Source organism: Pelobates fuscus, chromosome 5 (genome assembly GCF_036172605.1).
Source record: "Pelobates fuscus isolate aPelFus1 chromosome 5, aPelFus1.pri, whole genome shotgun sequence".
Lineage (NCBI taxonomy): Eukaryota > Metazoa > Chordata > Amphibia > Anura > Pelobatidae > Pelobates > Pelobates fuscus.
This window is the reverse complement of record NC_086321.1, coordinates 135,659,280-135,679,645: the sequence shown is the minus strand read 5'-3', so window position 1 is coordinate 135,679,645 and position 20,366 is coordinate 135,659,280. Positions and strand designations below refer to the sequence as shown.

General features: G+C 38.8%; 1 protein-coding gene across 1 annotated transcript in view; it reads right to left on the bottom strand.

The window, feature by feature from the left end:
* TMEM132C (transmembrane protein 132C) overlaps nucleotides 1-20,366 on the bottom strand; it is a 594,712-nt gene that overhangs the window by 380,463 nt on the left and 193,883 nt on the right. The window contains exon 2 of the mRNA XM_063454339.1: nucleotides 18,374-19,256. Within this exon, the coding sequence (XP_063310409.1) occupies nucleotides 18,374-19,256 (883 nt within the window). The remainder of the gene's footprint in view (nucleotides 1-18,373; nucleotides 19,257-20,366) is intronic.

Below are 20,366 nucleotides of genomic sequence, written 5' to 3'. Positions count from 1 at the left end.
AGACATGTTTTATATCTTTTGTGGTCTGTTCCACTAACCTGTATTATTGTCTTACTGCTTTCTTCTACTTCAGAGAGAAGCCTATTTTTAACTTTGCATGCCAAATGATGTAGCCTTCTCTTTAACCCCTTAAGGACACATGACATGTCTGACATGTCATGATTCCCTTTTATTCCAGAAGTTTGGTCCTTAAGGGGTTAAGGATATTTGCGATATGATAATGGAAGCAGGGTTGTGACTTTTACTTTCTTTGTTACATTGTTTGACAGAGATTGTGTTTTATGTAATGTCAAGTTGTACACTGGCCCTGCCAGAAGTATCTGGGTTAAATCACTTTGATTCTAGGTTATTCTTTTGATCCATTGAATAGAATTTGTTGAGTTAAGAATCAAAGAGATTTTTTTTGGTTGTACGAGGATAGAGAAGGAGGAGGCATTTGATTAGGTTAATGCAGTTTATATAAAAAAAAAAAAAAACATGTTCCTTTTTATTGTAAAAGTAGCAAGTGATCATTAGTTAGGGAACCAAGCAAGATTTATTACCATACATCATAATACAGTAAAACAATGTGATGTCTCTATTGAGGATTAGTCCCTATTTTTTCCTTGTCACGGCACCCATTAGTCTTACCACTTCTCTCAGGTATTAAACTGGGATTGATATCATCTTATTTACAGAACAAGCATTTTGTTACATATTTTAAAGAGTTTATAGAACAGTTTGTTTGTTTGTTAACTTTCTTACTTCTTTAATTTTTATAAAAGGTTTTGGTATTATGCAGAGCAATATCTAGGTTACCTGGCACCCAATGTGGAAATGTTGACATCGCCCTTCACTCCCCTCCCCTCCCCTCAATGTAGTATTGTTTTATTTATTTTTTATGTCACAACCCTAACATTCTTTTGTTAGGAAATTTACAATTTCATACACTCTCACATTTATATATAGACATACATACACACACACACACACATACATATTCTTAAATATAGGCTCACATTCATATTTAGATGCTCACATTTTTATACACATACTCAAATGCTCACACATGAACATTCATAGACACAGACTCATATTTACATACACACAAGCATATGCACAAACAATCACATTCATATACACACACTTAATTCACACACATACATTGATATTCACAGTGGTCTGTGCCACTGCTAGGAGGATTAGGCAGCCATCTAGGGTGCACCGGACCGGGTGGCGCTATATCTGTATGACAGGCTGTCACATCATGTAGCATGGCTGAGACACGGACCACGGTAGATGAGCTTCCGTAACCTCTACCCGGTCTGACAGGAAGATCATGCAGGGAGCCCGAAATGCTTCCTGTCAGACCGGTTAGAGGCTGCAGAAGCTCCTCTGCCGCAGTCTGCGACTCAGCCACGCTACATGAAGGAAGGAAGTCAGTTGGCATGGTGGAGGAGATCACAAGGGGCAGGGAAGGTACACAGAGGGCTGAGGTAGAGGAGAGGGCTGGGGGGAGGTGAGACACACAGAGGACTGAGGGGGTAGAGAAAGGCACACATAGGGTTGAGGGTAGGGGAAGACAACCACACAGAGGACTGAGGGGGGAGAGGCACACAGAAGGCTGGGGGAGAGGCCTTTTGGTATTGCACACCAAATAAAGTTTTAGAAATAGTTTGGGTTTAATTTATTTTTTTGGTAACTAGTCAGATTGTTTTTTTTAAACATCTTACAATCTTGAAAAGCTTGTTTGTTTTTTTGTTGTTTTTTTTCCCCACAAGTTTAAACTTGCAAAGCTAAACTATTTTTTTTTTTTTTTTGCAGAACTTCTAAAATTCAGGCCAACCCATAGCAGGGAATAGAGCATGTGCTGCTTTAACAAGGAATCCTTCTCCTTTTAATGCTTTATGTCAGTCATATTGCTAAATATCAAATAATGTATAATTACATGTTGGCAAAAACCTACATCTTGCTATGGATATGAGTTACTTGCATGGGATGTCACCACACCAGTCAGCCATTACAAAATTATTAGAAAACAATATATGATTGATGATTGTTGCCCCAAAGTCCTTTGCTAGCGGTGGATGAACAATCTTGTTTCTGCTTTGCGTTTAATTTTTGCTTTGGATACTTTACAGAAAACATTAGTAAGTAAATACATGTCTGCCCAATTAAAAATTTCCTTTTTACAACTTAATGGAAACTCACAATAAAAACAACAGATGTAATTTTTTTCCCGCAAATTTTTTGTGATATCTGTTTTTTAAGTCCCTATCTTTTTTTCTAACTACCACAGGAGGCAAATAGTATCATCTTGCATTCTGGAGAACAATCTTACCTATCCTTCTATCCTTATCACTAAAATGTTATTTCTTCCAGGCATGGCTCAGTCAGAATTGTTTCTGTGTATTTCTGGTGAGCATGGTCTAATGGTCAATGCAATGATGTACTAATCAGTTATTGATATTTTTTTGTGTGGGGGGGGGGGATTCTTTACAGCATTGTAGATCCCATTGTACAGCACTACGGAATCTGATGGTGCTATATAAATGATAAAATAATAATAATAATAATACATTTTAAGAATTGACAAGGCTGTAAGAGAAATGGCTTGAAAGAAAAGAAAACAGTCAAGTTACACTTGACATTTATAAGCTTAACCTGTCCAAGCAATGCAATGTATCAGAAAAAATAGGTTAAAGTAACAGGAAACAAGAAGAGAGAGTGAGAAAAGGAGAAGAAGAAAACCTGGGTGTCCACAAATCAACTCTTAGAAGAATTACAGAGTCCATCCACAGATACCATAGGCATTACTAGGGGTTAGTTTTGGAGGCTCCTTAGCCCCAGATTTCTACAGTTGATGAAGTCGGAACAGAAGAATTTGTAAATATTATTTTTAATTTTACTTCAATTCTCAAAGCAGCCACTTATCATAAAAATAATGTTCAGTGTCATAGTGCTCTGCATTGCTACTTAGGATGGGGTGGTGCCACCAAAGTGACTGTCATCATAGTGTATTGGGGAAAGGAATGTTGCTGCACACCACGCTTTTATGTAGTGAGACAATTGCATTGATGCCTGGCTATGCAATCTATGCATGTTTCTGACTGTGCTTTTTTTATTAGAGTCCTGGAGTACATCAGCACAACGCTGTTAATCGGTAGAGAGGATGGGACATGACATAAAATGTGGGGAAACATTATGACACATTTTCACATCTCAGTTAGTGAAGTGGTCATTAAGATTTTCTTTGGGCTCAAGCTCTGGGTGTTTCTGGAACCTGCCAATTCCCCTGACAGAGGCCAATTTGACTGAATTTGGGCTGATTGGTAATTTTGCTGAAATTTTTGCTGGGCCAATACTGGGAACTAATTCCAAAGCAAACAAAAAGCCCAATAGCCAGTTACTTTGGGAATAGCCATTAACTGCTCGGGGACTTCAATTTAATGAACAGTGTTGGACAGATCACTATCCACCGCATGCCTCCACTGTTTCAGCTATTACTTAAATATTAAAGCTGGGGGACAACTTTAATATCCAAGTGTTCACCCCGCACTCCCAATGTAGTTCTCTAATTAAATAGCAATACTAGGTGTGCCTAGTGCCCTCCGCTGGCACCTACCTCTGCATAGTGTGTTTCACTGGTAGAAGACACTATGGGAGGACACTATGGGAGGACCTAATGCAGCAAGTGGGGGCTCTAATACTGATTACAGAGGGGGAGCGTGTGTCCCCTTCAACCATTTAACTCCTCTCTAAAAGTTATGTCAACCTCCCAATAAAAAGAAAAGAAAATACCTACCTCAACTTAAAAATAGTGATGGGGAACTAATAAAACTAATATCTGTTAATAAATAAATAAAAAAAAAATAAAAAAAAAATAACATATATATAAAATTCATTTAAATATTACTTTGTGTTGTCCACCAAAGGTCAAGTAAAAATCCTTAATATCTGACACAACTAATTAATAAAAATGAATTCTTCACCCACGGTGGGCTCTGTACAGAATGAGCTTGAATAGTGTGGGAGCCCTTATAAGCAATTAGCAAATCAGCATTGCATGCAATTTCAGTCAGACCACTCTGATTGGTTGTCTTACATAACTTTAAGAGTGAAACTTTTCATTTTAGGGATGTGGGGTTGAACTGTTGCTAAAAAATGTTGGTACCTTACTAATAACAATTTGTACAACTAAAATGTAATTTAGAACAAAAACAATGTATTTTATTTATACATATGATTTCTAAACTACCATAAGTATTATTACTGTTATACACTCTGAGACACCAACAATATGGAGCTTCTAGAACAGAGAGAAATTAGGATAGAAAAGATATACGGAGGGATTTTGGCCTAACTATGGACTGCCCCTTCTAAACAGGGACACTTTGGAGGTGTGGGTCAATGGGTTTCTGTACAAGGTTATCATGGGTGATGTGGAAGCATTAAGAGAAATATTGGTCCCAGGAATCTGACCTGCATGTTGAAATCTGCTGGAAGATTTCAAAAGGCAGCAGGGGAGCAGAGCACTGGGCACAAAGACCATGCATGGAGGGCTTCAGCAGCACTCCACACATCATATGCTTTAGGGGGCAGGTTGCCCCATTTAACTGGCACACATGCCCTCTTAATAGGTGGACCCATCCTCTGTACACCTGCTCTCTTCCCTGCCCACCTCTGTACCCAGAAGGAAGGAAAGCAGGGAATGTGTGCAAGTATGACTTCAACTCAGCAAGAATATATACAATTCTTATCTAACGTATTCTAATTTATACATACATGGAGAAAGGCCATAAAATGGGATATACATTTCTTTTTATTAATTTCCTCATTATTGTCTTGTGAGACTTCAGTGGCTTAGACTTACACTAGAACCCTTCTTCAACTTTTCCAAAGTTTGTGATCATGTGATAGTAGCCTCTCAACTAATCTGAGACGTTGTTGAGATATATGGAAATATTGGCACTTGAGTTCTAGGTCCTTTTTCTTGTATCATGTTTTTATCAATAAGTTCCATCTGTGGACTTTCTTTTCATGAATGGTTGACCACTAAATGGTTCTATATTCATAGTGTAATATTTAGCATTGCTGAATATTTTCCATCGGGCAAAGCAAAAACAGTTTTTTAAATAGTATTATAATTATATAACTTAACATCCACTGAACAATATAACACGTGCTCATTTTTTCATTAAATGAAAAAGAAAACCCTATTCTAGAAGTGCTATCCATAATTTATTTAACTGTTTCTTCAATTATTGTTTGAAAAAAAGACCACACAACAAATCCATTTCCTAATATTTCTCACATTAAATATAAAATATCACATTTATATGCATAATTTAGATAGCACATTTGGCTTTTTGCAAACACTTTTCAAATATTCCTTTTTGAAATCATAAAGCTGAAAACAAACAAATGGCGGCTTTAAAAGCTAATTTGGATGTGTGCTTTTTCACAGTGTTCACTGTACGAAGAACTCAGAGGTTGCTAGGTTGCAAAATTTCAATATAGTGATGAATATATACTGTAATTTACATATTAAAAAGCAAGCCATCAAGCACAAGGTGTGAGGTGAAAATTACCATATAAATATGTAAGCCGAAAATGGTTTATTAAATAAAATAATCTCGGCTTTTCTCTGAGCTATAATAGGTCTGTATATACATTTCAGTTTGCATTTGTGTTCTCTTTAACTCACTCACAGCAGGTGCTGTATGATACCACTATCACAGAGAAATATAGAATGCTCTGTGAAAAAGTGTCAGTTTCAAGTAACACTTTGTTAAATACATAACTTTTTTTTGTTTAAAGGGACTGTACGGCATAATTGTACCTGATCATAAACTATATCTATACTTTGGTGACTGTACAGCTTAAAAAGATATAATTAAAATATAATATTTCCCCCAAGTCCATTTCCAGTGATTTATACACACTCTGCAGAATGCTTGCTTTACTCTACGGACACATTGCAGAGGATACTGGATAAGGTGCAAGCATTCACAGAATTCCCATGTAAATAAACAGGGGCGAGCTCTTTAACTGGGCTTTAGGTAAATTGTTTTATTTACAATATCTGCTAAAACAACACATACAGTTCAAGCTTTAGATCTCTTTTCTTTTGCCTTTGCAAGCCCTCCCCTTCTTCCCCAGCCCAGACATTTATGGCTGTACAATGTAGCTCAATAAGAAGTCTTTACAAGGCTGGTGCTCTGAGTAACTGCCTGACTCTTGAATTTAGCTCCACTGAGCTAAGCAACTAGTTAGTAACAGGACCGGTTATCTGATTGACAGCCAGGGGTTTTAACAAGGTTTATTTATAAAAGTGTCAATTTCTATTGAAATATGCACTTTTTGTAAAATCAAGGGGACAGACTAGTAACACATGAAGCATTTCAGAAAGCTAAATAGCTTTTCTCAAGTCTCAAAGGATGGCCTCTTGTCTTCAGTTGAGTCCTATTAATGAACAGATTGTCATACAGCTGTTTACACTGGACCTGCACATATTTGCATAGGGTTATCATATCCCCGTTGACCATCATTTTTCTAAAGTAAACAATTTTTTTTTTTTTATAACTGACAGAATCGAATTTAATTGAATTTGTACAGCTCCTGCTTCCCTCCCAGATAAGCCAGGAAGCCAGGAATGCGCATTTCGGGAAAAAGGCTTGTGAGAACAAGAGGAACATTCACTCCATAGAGTCAGGGGGGAGCGTGCCATTTTATGCACACAGTAACTCCCGAAAGTTGACCTGCCGCAGCCTTTTCTCCATGGAACTGTTTGGGCTACAACCTCGTGGCTGACCGGTCAAAACGATTCCGCTCTGCATGGAGACACTGAACTTTCTCCATAGAGATGCAATGATTCAATACATCTCTATGAGGAGATGCTGATTTTCCTATAGCCTCCCAGTGGGAAAGCATTGAATTGATGTTTTCAGCCAAGGAGGCAGATTGGGGGCAGGGCCAGCTGAATACGTTTGGATAGTAATGGAATCACTATAGGATAAGGAATACATGTTTGTATTTTTGACCTTACAGTCTTTTAATATCTTTTTTTTTTTTTTCCAAACTTGCACCACATATTTCAGATGTAATCTTACCATGGATTTAATCATGTGAACCTATACCTCTTTGTATACAAACTACTTTACTGGTCATTGCAGCTGCTGACACTCTTTGGATCTTGTTGCCTAGTGTATTCTAGTCACAAGAGTCTAACAAGTGAGACACCTTTTTTAGCTCTGTGATTAAAATATGTATGGTTATGTAATGCATATACAACGGTTATTGCTTAAAAATTCATTAAAATGAGTAGTGTATTAGTATCACTATAGATGGGTGTCCCTTGTCACCCCTGATCTTTGCCTTATCCTTAGATCAAGCCATCCAGGACTTCAAAGTGGGGCGGAGGGGGAGAGACTGTAAACTACAAGGTAAGCCTTTGACAAGTGCAATGCCTTACTATTATATCTCTCTGAACAGGGCATGGGACATATGTATTCAGCTTATTGCTTACACTTAACTATTAGATTTGTTTTGGTTTGCTCACAGCGGAAATGTCAGATTTTCCTGATTCCAGTAATTACAGCTTCATTTTGGCAGCCCTAATGTAAAACATTAAGACCTGTGATGCATAATATATTTCCTGGATTGTAAGAATACGCCATGTAAATATGAATATTTTGCCCAGGATCCTGTTAATCCTCTTCCTTGCATTATCAGTAGTGGTATCTAAAAAAATTATTTATGCTGCTTGCAGGCTACAAATGATAATGTTATTTGGAACCAACAATGTCATAGAGTAACTAGGAGTCTACTGTATAGATCCAAAAGTTCCATAGGTTTACTTAATCTAATATTGCTATTTTTATATAGTCACCCAATTAGCTCAGATTGTGATGTGGCATACTACTCCAGGAGAGCACGGATGGTTCAGTTTGGAATCTCTTCTACAAGGATCAGACTTGCCCCAATTTTGAAGCTACTGCACTACTTCCTGACTCTTTTCAAAAATCTTTGTAAGGGTGGTACCTCTCAAAAGTGGTTGATAATACGGTTTCCTTGATACTTAGTTCTAGAACTTGATTGTTAGAACCATTTCCATATATCCAACAACGGGATTCTGACCTTTTGCTGAAATTCAAGAGGGTGGGACCTGGAAAAATCTATAAGAGGCAGGATTATACAATTTCCATAACAAGAACAGTATATAATAAAAATGTTTCCTTGGTATACCCCGCCTATAAAATTACACCGAATGGGTAAAATCCCCTCTGACAGTTGTTGGTTGATGTGTGGAGATCATGGCACCTATATCCACATGTTGTGGACATATCCAAATATTGTCCTGTTCTGGCACAACATAAATCTGTAACTTTCTGCGGTTTTTGTTTCTCTTTTCAACATAGATCCATGGGAATTTGTGCTTTAACACCCATCTGATGGTTTGCAAAACCATAATCGCAGTCATAATATAATGTTTTATACCCATAGGATACAATTTAATTATCCGATCTGTCCTTGCCCCTACTTTCTCCCTCTTTTCTTCTTCTTATATTCATAGATATCTCATATATTCTTATATATCATATTTGATTTTCTACCCATTTCTTTCTGGGGGGATAGGGTTATCTGGGATATGTCTCAGATAGGGTTGTTAAATATTTACTTAATTCACAGATGCCTGTTCGAAGTTAAAAGTTAAATACATACTCCTGGCCTGTATGTTAACCAATACAACACTAAATATTTCATAGGCATCCCTAATTAAAATACCCACCTGTTCTTTTACCTAAGCAATTATGTCAACTTGACTTGTTCTAAAGGGTGTCAACCTATCCACTACAAAAAAAAAACTAAAACATTTTAATTGGTGAAAAGCGAAATTTTATTGGTCAAATTTGCATTTATTCTCTAACCTATATATTTTAAGTGTGAAGCATATGTTAAAACCATTCTATACATTTTAATAGGATTGTATATATATATATATATCCATGACTCGCTGCAACATTAACACAAATTTGCACTAAATAAATTAAGTAAATGTTACAATAAATTTATCGTTTGTGAAGTGTGTGAATAATTAACATCTCCAAGGTCCTATTTGTTTCAAATCACTGCCCATTAGTTTAATTCTCGCTAAGCTAAGTTATAAACACTTTAACTGCAGAAATCCTATGGGGCATTCTATTGCTTAAGAGAAAACGAGAAATCTTTTAAATAATGCAGTCTCTATTGGATTTATACTCTGCAGTGGATACACCCTATTTACATTTCTCATAACTTATAAATCATGTAAAGAAATACCATTAAGGCTTTAAGATGTTATGAAACCCAATTCGTATGATCTAATTAATGAGTTGGCTGGTGGTTATATATAAGAACATAATATTAGTAGTGATAAGAGTCTATGCAATTGCTTTTTCTTATAAAAAATAATACAGTATCTTAAGATAAATGTAAATTTACGAGTCATCAAATTATTTTGATTAACCACATTCAGTGTTATTCACTAAACATCAGATTTTGTCTGGATGGACAAAACCAGTGAAATCGCAGAGTTTCAACCGGCATGACAATCCCGATATTTACTGAAGCCTAACCATGTTAGAATGCCAGTCAGAATTCAGTCAATCTGACCAAATATGCAGCAACCGTCCGGCTGCAGTCATTCTCTGCTTTAAAATCACTCCTTTTCACATCTGTCCATAGAACATCCTTTATCACAGCTATGTGGCTCTCAACTACCCCTACATTTGGTACTGTTCACAAAACCTATATAAATGAAGACCAACACTGATTATTTTTGAAGTGTAAAAAACAAGCAAACAACAAGAGCAAAAAACTGTGTGCAAGAGAATGCTGAGAACCGACAACAGCTCAAATAGCCTGCCCTTTGGTTGGTCCCTGCTCATATCTCAAGCTGGTTTTAGATCATCTTGTGCCATTACAAAAAGAACCATGCCATTTGCACATTAGACTGATTCCATCCTAAAGGGTAGAACAAATCCAAAACGCAGGCCAGCTCTCTCTGCACAAGAGATACAGCAACCCCAGACAATTGTTTCAACCTTGTTAAGCATCAACGGTGAGGTATAGCTGATATCTCTCTAGGCACTGTGAGCAACGGGTCCACATCTGGATTACCCTTTAAGCTTAGGAAGAGCAAAAAACAGGGTGCAAGAGAATGCTGAGAACTGATAGCTCAAAAAGTCTACCCTTTGGTGGGTCCCCGCTCATATCTCAAGCTCTTCTTGTGCCATTACAAAAAGAACCAGGCCATTTGCACATTAGACTGATTCCACCCAAAAGGGCAGAACTAAACAGCAACATTCTGCAGTTCTCTTTGTGAACAGACAGAGGCCTCTTTGTGGTGGGATGAATATTATTGAGAGATTTGCCTATTAACATGTGCATATTATGTATGTATGTGATGTCTACTTGCTGGGATAACTCCCTATTTTGGTTTCCTTAAATATGACAATACCACATCTACTTATCTACTACACATCTGAAAGATTAAAATTAACAAAAGCCTTTTTCTTAATTTTGGTCTTTCAGTAGCCTCCTAACTTGGTTTCCTTAAATGGGATTGCCAATATTTAAGAATACCAAATTATGTAGCTGTTTACCAGACAGCTCCCTAGTTTGGTACCCTTATGTGGGATTGCCATATTTAAGGATACCAAATAAGGGAGCTATCACATAAAGGAGCAATCTACTAAACATAACAGCTCCCTAATTTGGAACTCTTAAATAATGAACAAATCGCACATGGAAGAACTTTGTTCATCCAGCAATTAGTCAGTTCTCCATTGTGCCATTCTGAGATGTGGAATTCGGACGAATGAACTGATTTGCTTTTGAACTGTGATTCTACCAGACACAAATAACAAAGTCGAGTGTGCAGACCACATGCTCCTTGTTTGGACCCTGTATTTCATGAACAGCCTTGATGTTGGCCTGTGATAGGGCTAAATGTTTCAAAATACTGCTTGCATGGCACCCAAAACTGTTTGTACCAGGTGTCAGGCGATTGGAATTCACTATTCCTGTAGTGTATCTGTGTAAAGTAGTGTGGTCCAGCAGTGTACATACCAAGGTCGCAGGGGTCGCAGCTGCGACCAGGCCCGTCACTCCAGGGGCCCGGCCGCCCTGTGGATTCCTGCGACCGGGTACCCGCCATCATCTTTTGTGGCCCCGGCCCGCGCGGCAAACCGCCGGGCCGCCGTCCAAGGGGTCCATCGGGTGGCCCATGCTGTCAGGGCCACCCAATGGATATGGATTGTCAGGGGGCCCGGTCAGCGTTACCGGGCCCCCTGTGATGAGATCACACAGAGCTGGGTTGAAGTGACTGCACGTCACTCCTTCCAGCATACAGAGAGGAAGGAGGAGGGAGTCCGAGGGAGTGGGAACTCTGACTCCCATCAACCTGAGCCACCACTGGACCCCAGGGAATGTCACCCTCCTGCACCTAAAAGCTAGGAAACAGGAGGGTGGCGAAAATATTTTGTGTGTGTGTTTGTTTGTTTGTATGTATGTGTCTATGTGTCTATCTGTATGTCTTGTGTGTCTGTCTGTATGTATGCATGTATGTCTTGTGTGTGTGCATGTATGTGTATATGTGTCTTTGTACGTATGCGTGTCTTATGTATGCGTGTGTATGTATGTGTATATGTGTCTTTGTACGTATGCGTGTCTTATGTATGCATCTTTGTATGTATGTATTTATGTGTGTGTCTGTCTGTCTGTATGTGTCTGTCTGTGTGTGTCTGTATGTATGTATTTGTGCATGTCTGTGTGTGTCTGTCTGTCTGTATGTGTGCCTGTCTGTGTGCCTGTATGTATGTATGTATGTGTGCCTGTCTGTTTGTATGTATGTCTGTGTGCCTGTCTGTGCCTGCGTGTGTGTCGGTCAGTCTGTATGTATGTATGTGTCTGTGTGTGTCAGTCTCTATGTTTGTGTGTGTCTGTCTGCATGTATGTATGTATGTGTGCCTGTCTGTCTGTATGTATGTGTGTCTGTATGTGTGCATGTGTCTGTATGTATCTGTCTGTCTGTATGTGTCTATGTGTGTGTATGTATGTATGTGTGTCTGTATGTATGTGTGTGTGCCTGTCTGTCGGGGGGAAGGGGAGGACCACGGATCAGTTTCGCACCGGGGCCCCATGGATTATGTGTACGCCACTGGTGTGGTCAGCGATATGAGTAGCAGTTTATGTACAGTCTGCGTAGAAGTGTGTGTGTAGCTGTCTGTGTGTATATATGTGTACCTATTATTTCTTAAATGACCATTCTGGCCCCAGCCCTCTACCATATCTGGCAGGTCCCACCCCCTTAGGAAGTAGGGTGTTCAGTCTGAGGGGGTGGAGCCATGCACAAATCAAACTTCCTCAGACTGAATACAACGACCTCAGAGTCCAGTAAACAGCATACACTGGTCCTACCACAGGGAAGAGACTTTTAACATGCTCCTACTCTGCCTAATGGGAAATCTGCCCATTGCCTCACAGTTCTCTGAAGCTGACTCACCTGATTTGCAATGCTGCATGCTTATGCATAATACAATATTTAAAGGAGACCATAATCGAGTCTTGACTAGCTCCAGAACAAAACATATTTTTTTCATAATGTAGGAAAAGCTGACATCACAAATACATGACACACCTGCATTGTTCAAGTTTGGATTTTTGGATAACTAAATATTCCCAGAATTTTTGGATAACTATTCCCAGCATAAACAAATTTATATCTGCCTTCATTCTCTAATGGTATAGGAATTCTTCATACGTTTTATCCTTCTTCTCCCTCCTCCCCCACATCCCATTATTCTTGCTCCTTTTAGAAACACAATCACCCAGATTAGCTAATATGACATTATAGATATTGTTTGAATGCACAATCAAAGTAGAAGAAAAAATAATGATAACAAATTAATCGATAACATTAGGCTACTTCAACATTGTTCGGCTTCTTCTGTTTACATGTACACATGTTTACCGAATTATTACACTGAAGCGTGTCAGGTTCAAAGTTGACTCAAACGTTACGCTGTACCTTGAATCACTATATAACAAAAATGTGCCAAATTTACTCATGCTACACCAATGTTTTTTTCTGTTGTATACGAATGCGCCTGTCAATGCTGTTGTGCCAATACAGGCACTGATGTACTTACATGCACGACAAAAAAAAATAAAAAAAAGTGTATATGTTACTTTGATTCCTGAGGAATGCATTATGTTGGCTAGGTCAGGTAATGTAGACATTTTCATTAGTAGTAACGTATGTGGTATTAGCGCAAGTTTAATTTCAGTAATTACTATGCACACTTTATATGCAAGCCCAGGTCATACTGCTGCTAATTTCAAGAATCATCTAGAACACTAATAGTATTTTTTCCAAATTATTTGTATTAAAGTGTATCCCTGTGTAAGTTATTATAAAGTAAGTTATTATAAAGGGAAACAACTATATCTCCCAGACATGATGGAAGTTCCTGATTTCACATCTACAGTAGAAAGTGATGCATATTACAATAAATATCATCATAACATTTACAAAAACCTCATAACATATCAAATACACCAAGAGGGACATTTTTATTTTAAGTGTGGGGTGTGACCATTAGAATAGAAAGGAGGGACACAAAAGGGACTGTCAATCCTAAATTAGGACGCTTGGGATGTATGTTTATGGGATAAATAGCTTGTATATAAATTTAGGATAAAACAACAATTTGTGACGATTACTTTTAAAATATACAAAAATAAATAAATAAAATTCACAGTTTACATAATGTTTTTATTTGTTCCTTCACCATGTACAAAAATATTGAGGGCTTGAAAAGTTCTAGATACCATACAGAATGTCTTGTGTCTAATTATTATTATTATTATTATTATTGTTATTATGGCTATTTGTTACAACCAATGGCAATGTTGGCAATGGAACTTCCTTAAAATGAATGTAAAAATTTAAGATAATAAAAATAGGACTATATTTTCTCATATGACCTATACAAAGTAGGAAAATAAATTAAAACAGCTACATGTCAAATATATGTATTTGAAAAGTGATATAGCAAGTTATTTGTGTTATTCCAGATCCCTTCTTAACTCCCGCTCCCTGACTGTGAAAATGTAAAAAGAAAGATGTGTTCCTTGACGTGTCCTTTATTCTGTGTGTGTGGGTGGCTAAAGGTCTAAGAAGTCTGTTTGTACCCAGTTACGAACTGAAATTGGGTGGCTGCATTTCCTATGGATGACCATGAGGTGGCGGCCATCTTGTTTGCATGAAAACACGCAGCGGTGTTTGGTCGTCAAGTTCATGGAACTATTTTCGGACACTGAAACTCCCGAACACCGCTAGACTTCCATGATCGCCTGTGTTTGGTTTTATAGCACTTAGGAAGACACTGTTCGGTGGAAACGTTCCCACAAACAAGGGGAATAAGCTCCAAGTCTAAGACTATTGACTATGTTCAGTAGTTTGTTAATTTTTAAACTACCGAACTAGACCGACCGCAATCCCTGATTCTCTGGAACTGTTTTGGACATGGGATCATGCGTGTGGTCAGTCAAATTATGACTTCCAGTAAATTCCTGAGCCCCTTAACCGATCTGGGTGATTTTTGGATCTGTTGGTCACCCAGATCGGGGATATCAGGGTATGTAATGTTTGTGGGGGGTTTTGTGTTTTTAAAGGTATTTGGGGGGTTTTGTAAAAATTTAAATTTTCTGTGCCTGGAGATATTTGAGTTTAATACAGTGCTGACTCAATTATCTCCCAGGCACAGGGGAGGGATTTTTTGTATGAGAGTGTCGTGGACCTGAGAGTCAATGTAATTGTGTGTATGTTTTTACTGTAGTATACTCTCAGGTCCAGGTGGGAGTGCCCCTTGCATGGGGACCTGCATATAAGGCCAGTTGTGGCTGCCATTAAAGAGATTTGTTTTACCCTTCATGAAGTCTAGGCTCATGTTTGGGGAATTGGAGAGCTATATTCACTCTGGGGATTGCTATAGGAAAACCCAGAATTTCAAAATGCAGGATTTCAAAATACAGGTAGGACCTGGGCAGTAAAATCATGCACAGAAAGTTTCAACAATGCTCCATCTTTCAACCTGGCCACTAACTTTAGACTCTGTCCTACCCCTCTGATAGAGGGACCCACCTCTTTATCAAACATGCTTACACTTTTGCCTTAATATGCAGGGCTTCCCTCTGCACAGTGGTCTGTGCAGCCTGATCTCTTCCCTGCCCACCTCCATCGTAGAAGGAGGGTAGGGAAGACTGGCATATACAGTATAAGTTTGGCAATCAGTTTGTATAAGTTATTAATTAGGGAGTCATCTGCAAAACCTCCATTGTGGGGCTGTCTTTGGTACACTTGTTTAAGTGCAAACAAACTCCAGAAGTTTGGAAAGGCAGATTTAACATTATTCCTAACCTAATTATTTTGGATTATGCACAGAAGCAACAAATCCACACTTACCTATAAGGTACCACCACAACTAGCAGGCCAGGTTACTCAAAGAAAGGCATGTGATTTCTACTGAAGAAGCCAATCATGTAATAATGTTTACATCATTCACGAGGTGTATGTGACTCCTAAAATGTTTTTTTGGCATTATGTATACCGAAAATACAATCATTATGAGTTTCAGTGGCATATCAACAGAGGTGTTCGTCTACTAGTCGATCACATGACTTAATTGGGCTGATACCTGCACAGCTTTTATTGTTTTTTCTACTGAAAAGTCATGCAAGGAAAAAAGTAACATCTAACCATTCTGCTAGCTATACCACCTGGGATTGCATCAAAAATCAAAGGATCGCTGCAAGTGATAATACATCAGAGTCCCACAAATAGTCCATCAGACTAGAACCTTAAAAGACATAAATTAGGCAACATAACTACATCTCTTTGAGGAAGTTGTGATGGCTGATGTGCTCTGGCCCTTCATTCACTATTCACACGTAATGGTACTCAGTCAAGGGTGGCACCTCCACACTGCTTCTGTTCCAGCTAACAGTTCCTTATTAACCAGTGTGGCGATGGGGGCAGTGATAGACGGAGAGTTCTATAGGTATCCCCTCAACAATCAAATTATCGGACCCCTGATCAATCGGGCTATCATCCAAATCACTCATCTTCGACTGCCCTCTTAAAAGTTTGCAAAGTCATCCAAATTTGCATGGAACGAGGAGACTTAACTGGAGCCATTTTCCTTAATTTTGCCAAAGTCTTTGACACAGTAGACCATGGCATTCTTTTGCAAAAATTTAAAAACTCCGGCATTGATGATCGTCCACTAACCAGGTTTTGATCATATGTTTCAGACTGATTGCAATATGTGACCGTTTCTGATAGCGCCTCCCTTCCTCTTCCAGTCACCTGTGGTGTTCCCCAAGGCTCTATACTCGGCCCACTGCTATTCACATAATTTATAAATGATCTGCCCAACATCTGCAAATCCTCAACTATACACATGCATGCCGACGACACTGTAATCTAGTAAACCCAATCAAATGCAGCTTGAGGCTGTGCTCCAAAATCAATTCACAGAGGTAGAAAAGTGAATAGTGGATAACAAACTCTAAACACTGACAAAACAGTTACAATGATCTTTGGAACTGTACCTAAATTATGTAAACTACAAAATCAACAACTATGTATCAGAACAAATTCAAATAGCACACTGACAGCAGTCTGTTCTTGTAAATACCCCAATCTATCCTTTGGCCTTCACATTGAAAAAAATCTCTTCAAAACTTAAAGGACCACTATAGTGCCAGGAAAACATACTTGTTTTCCTGGCACTATAGTGCCCTGAGGGTGCCCCCACCCTCAGGGACCCCCTCCCGCCCGGCTCTGGGGAGAGGAAAGGGTTAAAACTTACCTTTATTCCAGCGCCGGGCGGGGAGCTCTCCTCCTCCTCTCCGCCTCCGTTCCTCCCTTTCGGCTGAATGCGCATGTGCGGCATTTACAATGCTTTCCTATGGACGCTTGCATGCTCTCACTGTGATTTTCACAGTGAGAATCACGCAAGCGCCTCTAGCGGCTGTCAGTGAGACAGCCACTAGAGGATTTAGAGGCTGGCTTAACCCTTATATAAACATAGCAGTTTCTCTGAAACTGCTATGTTTATATAAAAAAGGGTTAAACCTAGCTGGACCTGGCACCCAGACCACTTCATTAAGCTGAAGTGGTCTGGGTGCCTAGAGTGGTCCTTGAAACAAATCCTGCCCAAGCCCTACAGTAAGGAAACAGATAGTGCAACAAATGCTAATGCCAGTCAATGATTATGGGTATGTAGTGTATGCACTCGCACCGCAAACCCACCTTAATAAACTTAATATGTTATATAATTCGTTCTGACGCTTTGTACTAGGATGCAATTACTTTACCCACCATTGTAACATGTTAAAAGAGCTAAACTGGCAATCACTGAAATACCAACGTACTCTTCATCTTTCCAGCCTTGTGCATAAGAGCTTTTCTGGAAAGCTCACACCCTACCTGAGTAGAATGCTCTCCCCAGCTGTTCCAACCTCTTATAACCTCCAATCCAGTACGTGCACGATATTTAGCAATACAAAAATAAAGTGGCTCGATCCTCATTTCCCTACAAAGCACCACAATTATGGAATAACCTCAGGGACACAGTCAAATCTTTATTCAATGTAAAATCTTTTTAGAGATCTATGCCAATATACCTCAGCACAGAATGCACCTGTCATGGCTGAATATATTTATCACCTGTTATATGTTAAATGTATATATTTATATACTATATATATAGTTTGTATATTGTATTTTTTGTAATATAGTATCACATTGTAACAATGCAATGTTTTGTGGACCCCAGGACATACTTGAAAACAAGAGAAATCTCAATGTATCCATCCTGGTAATATATTTTAATATTTTATAAATAAATCATAAGAGCACTCTCAGTCTTTTACTGCCACACACTTTTCTCACAGAATGGCATTGCCGGACGACCAATTGTCAGAAGTGATTGGCTCATTTGGCACTCTCAGCCTATCACTGCCACCCATTACTGCTCTGGTTAACAAGAATGAGAAGTGGCAGGGGGACTCCACAGGTGGCCAGGGACCTTAGTCCGCCATTAATCTATAAGCAAACTGTGAATTAAGTGAAGGCTCCAGGGCACTCTAGCCTGGACAACTGAACAGAACAGTTGCTGTTTTATTGAGCAATAAGGCAAAGCTATTCATCATTCTTGGGGACAAAGGTTGATTTTGTCAACTTAAAATAAACACATAAAATATGACAGTTTAGATGTTAGTATCAAAATATAAGTTTCTTATAAAATTAATGTATGCATGTTTTGTGAATATGAGCACATACCTCAAAGTGAACTGATCCATTGTTGAGTTATTTGCAACCGTGACATAAACTTGTAAAATCTCTCCCTGTTTAGCAGGCTTAGAGGGCAACCAAAGTGCCACTTGGTTATCCAACCTGAGCTCAGTCACCGGAGCATTTTCTGGAGTCCTATACATATTTATAATACCAATCCTTTGTAAGTGTGCCACACTATCTTCTGTTGAGTCTTTCCCTGGACGAATTGCATTTCCTTTCCTTGCTTCCTCGGGTGTACATTCCATTTTCTCTTCCTCTGACTGGATACTGAAGTAAAGTTCTATAGGTATCCCCTCAGACAGGTCAAAATTTCTCTTACGACTGGTACCAGGAGGTGAATTAAACCATGATGGAAGGAATTCCAACTCTGCCACACAGAGTCCGAGGATCCCTTGCAACCTACAGCTTCCTTTAGCCTCTCTAGTTTCCCGAATTGCAAACAATTTGAGACAAGGAAGTTTTTCAGTTGCACTGTAATTATCCCAATCTCTGCCTGCAATGTAAAATAAGACTTGTACTTTTGGTTTGTTGGGATAAACCTTATCATTAATGATATAGGCTTTGAGCATCCAATTGAAAGTAAACTTGGTGGACCCAAAGACACGAGAATTTAGTAGAAGATCTTCTGGAATGCCTTGCTCTGCAGAAAAGGGTCCATAACTAGCATTCAAAATGGGAGTTCTTCGAGCCTTATGAATGAAAAAGGACTCTATTCTAGACTGTAAACTGGAGTTCCTCATGAAATCCTGGCTAAGTTCCTTCAAAAGAAAGGTAGTTTCAGCGCCTTCTATTCTATATGTTACAGGGAGATATGATGGTGATGCTGAAAACCTCTGGAAGTTGTCTGGAATTCCTCTTGATTGTGTCACTGTAAAATTACAATGCAAAAAAAAAATGATTTAAGTAGTGAAATGTAGAGGATACATTACAAAGTAAACACAGAGCTTTTATCATCATTTCAGTTAGATAATTACCCCATCTTAACAGTATTTTATCATGCAACAGACATTACGGAATTGCTCGTAAGATTGTGCGCGCATAATAATGTTAATGACAAAATAATGCAGACACTGAAACAGATATGCATTGAAGATCTATGTTCCTATCACTGATTTGTTATTTCACTGATGTATTAACTATATATTTAAAAAAAAAAAGCATAATTAGCATTAAATGTATTTGAAATTTGGTACTGAGCCTCCAGACATGCTTTATGGTATGTTAACAGCCCTCCTTCAAAACCTGTGATTTCTATATGGGTTATTCACTAAAAAAGCAGATTTTGTCCAAGTGGACAAAATTCTCTGAAAATGTTTTTTGACTGGAGTGACAATTTTCATATTTACTAAGGCCAAATGAAATTTGGTAAAGCCGAACGAATCTGTGTCATTCATAAATCAATACTTTTTGCATTTCTGAACCCTGTGCAAAGTATTGTGGCAGTACTTACCTTATCCGAGGGTCCGGGGTCCTCAGCTCTAGCCACGTGTAGCTCAAGCACTTCCGCCTCTGCACAATCCACGCGTGGCTCGATCTCCTCTTTTGAGCGGTCAGTGCATGCGGCCCGCCTTGCACAAGGAGCGTAGTTTGCATCACTAGTGCGCTCTTAAAGGGGCAGTGGGAGCCAAAAGTTGGTTCAGGCTGCCATTGGCCCATGTCATTCCGGTGCCCCCACACACGCACATTACGTAAAGCTATTTAAACTTCATTACCTTTTAGTGTGTTCCTTGATCTATTGTGTTTATTTTGGTATTGACCTTGGCTTTGTTCCTGACTCTATCTTTATCTTTAACCCTTTCCTGTCTTGCTTGCCTATCTAACTGATTAATGTGTACCTGACTCTGGCTAGTTCTCGTTTTCGCTGTCTCTGTGTTACCCTGACCTCTGCCCATCTCTGACTAAGCTTTATCACTGTCTGATGTTTAGTGATGTCCTGAACGGTTCGCTGGCGAATAGTTCCTGGCGAACATAGCTTGTT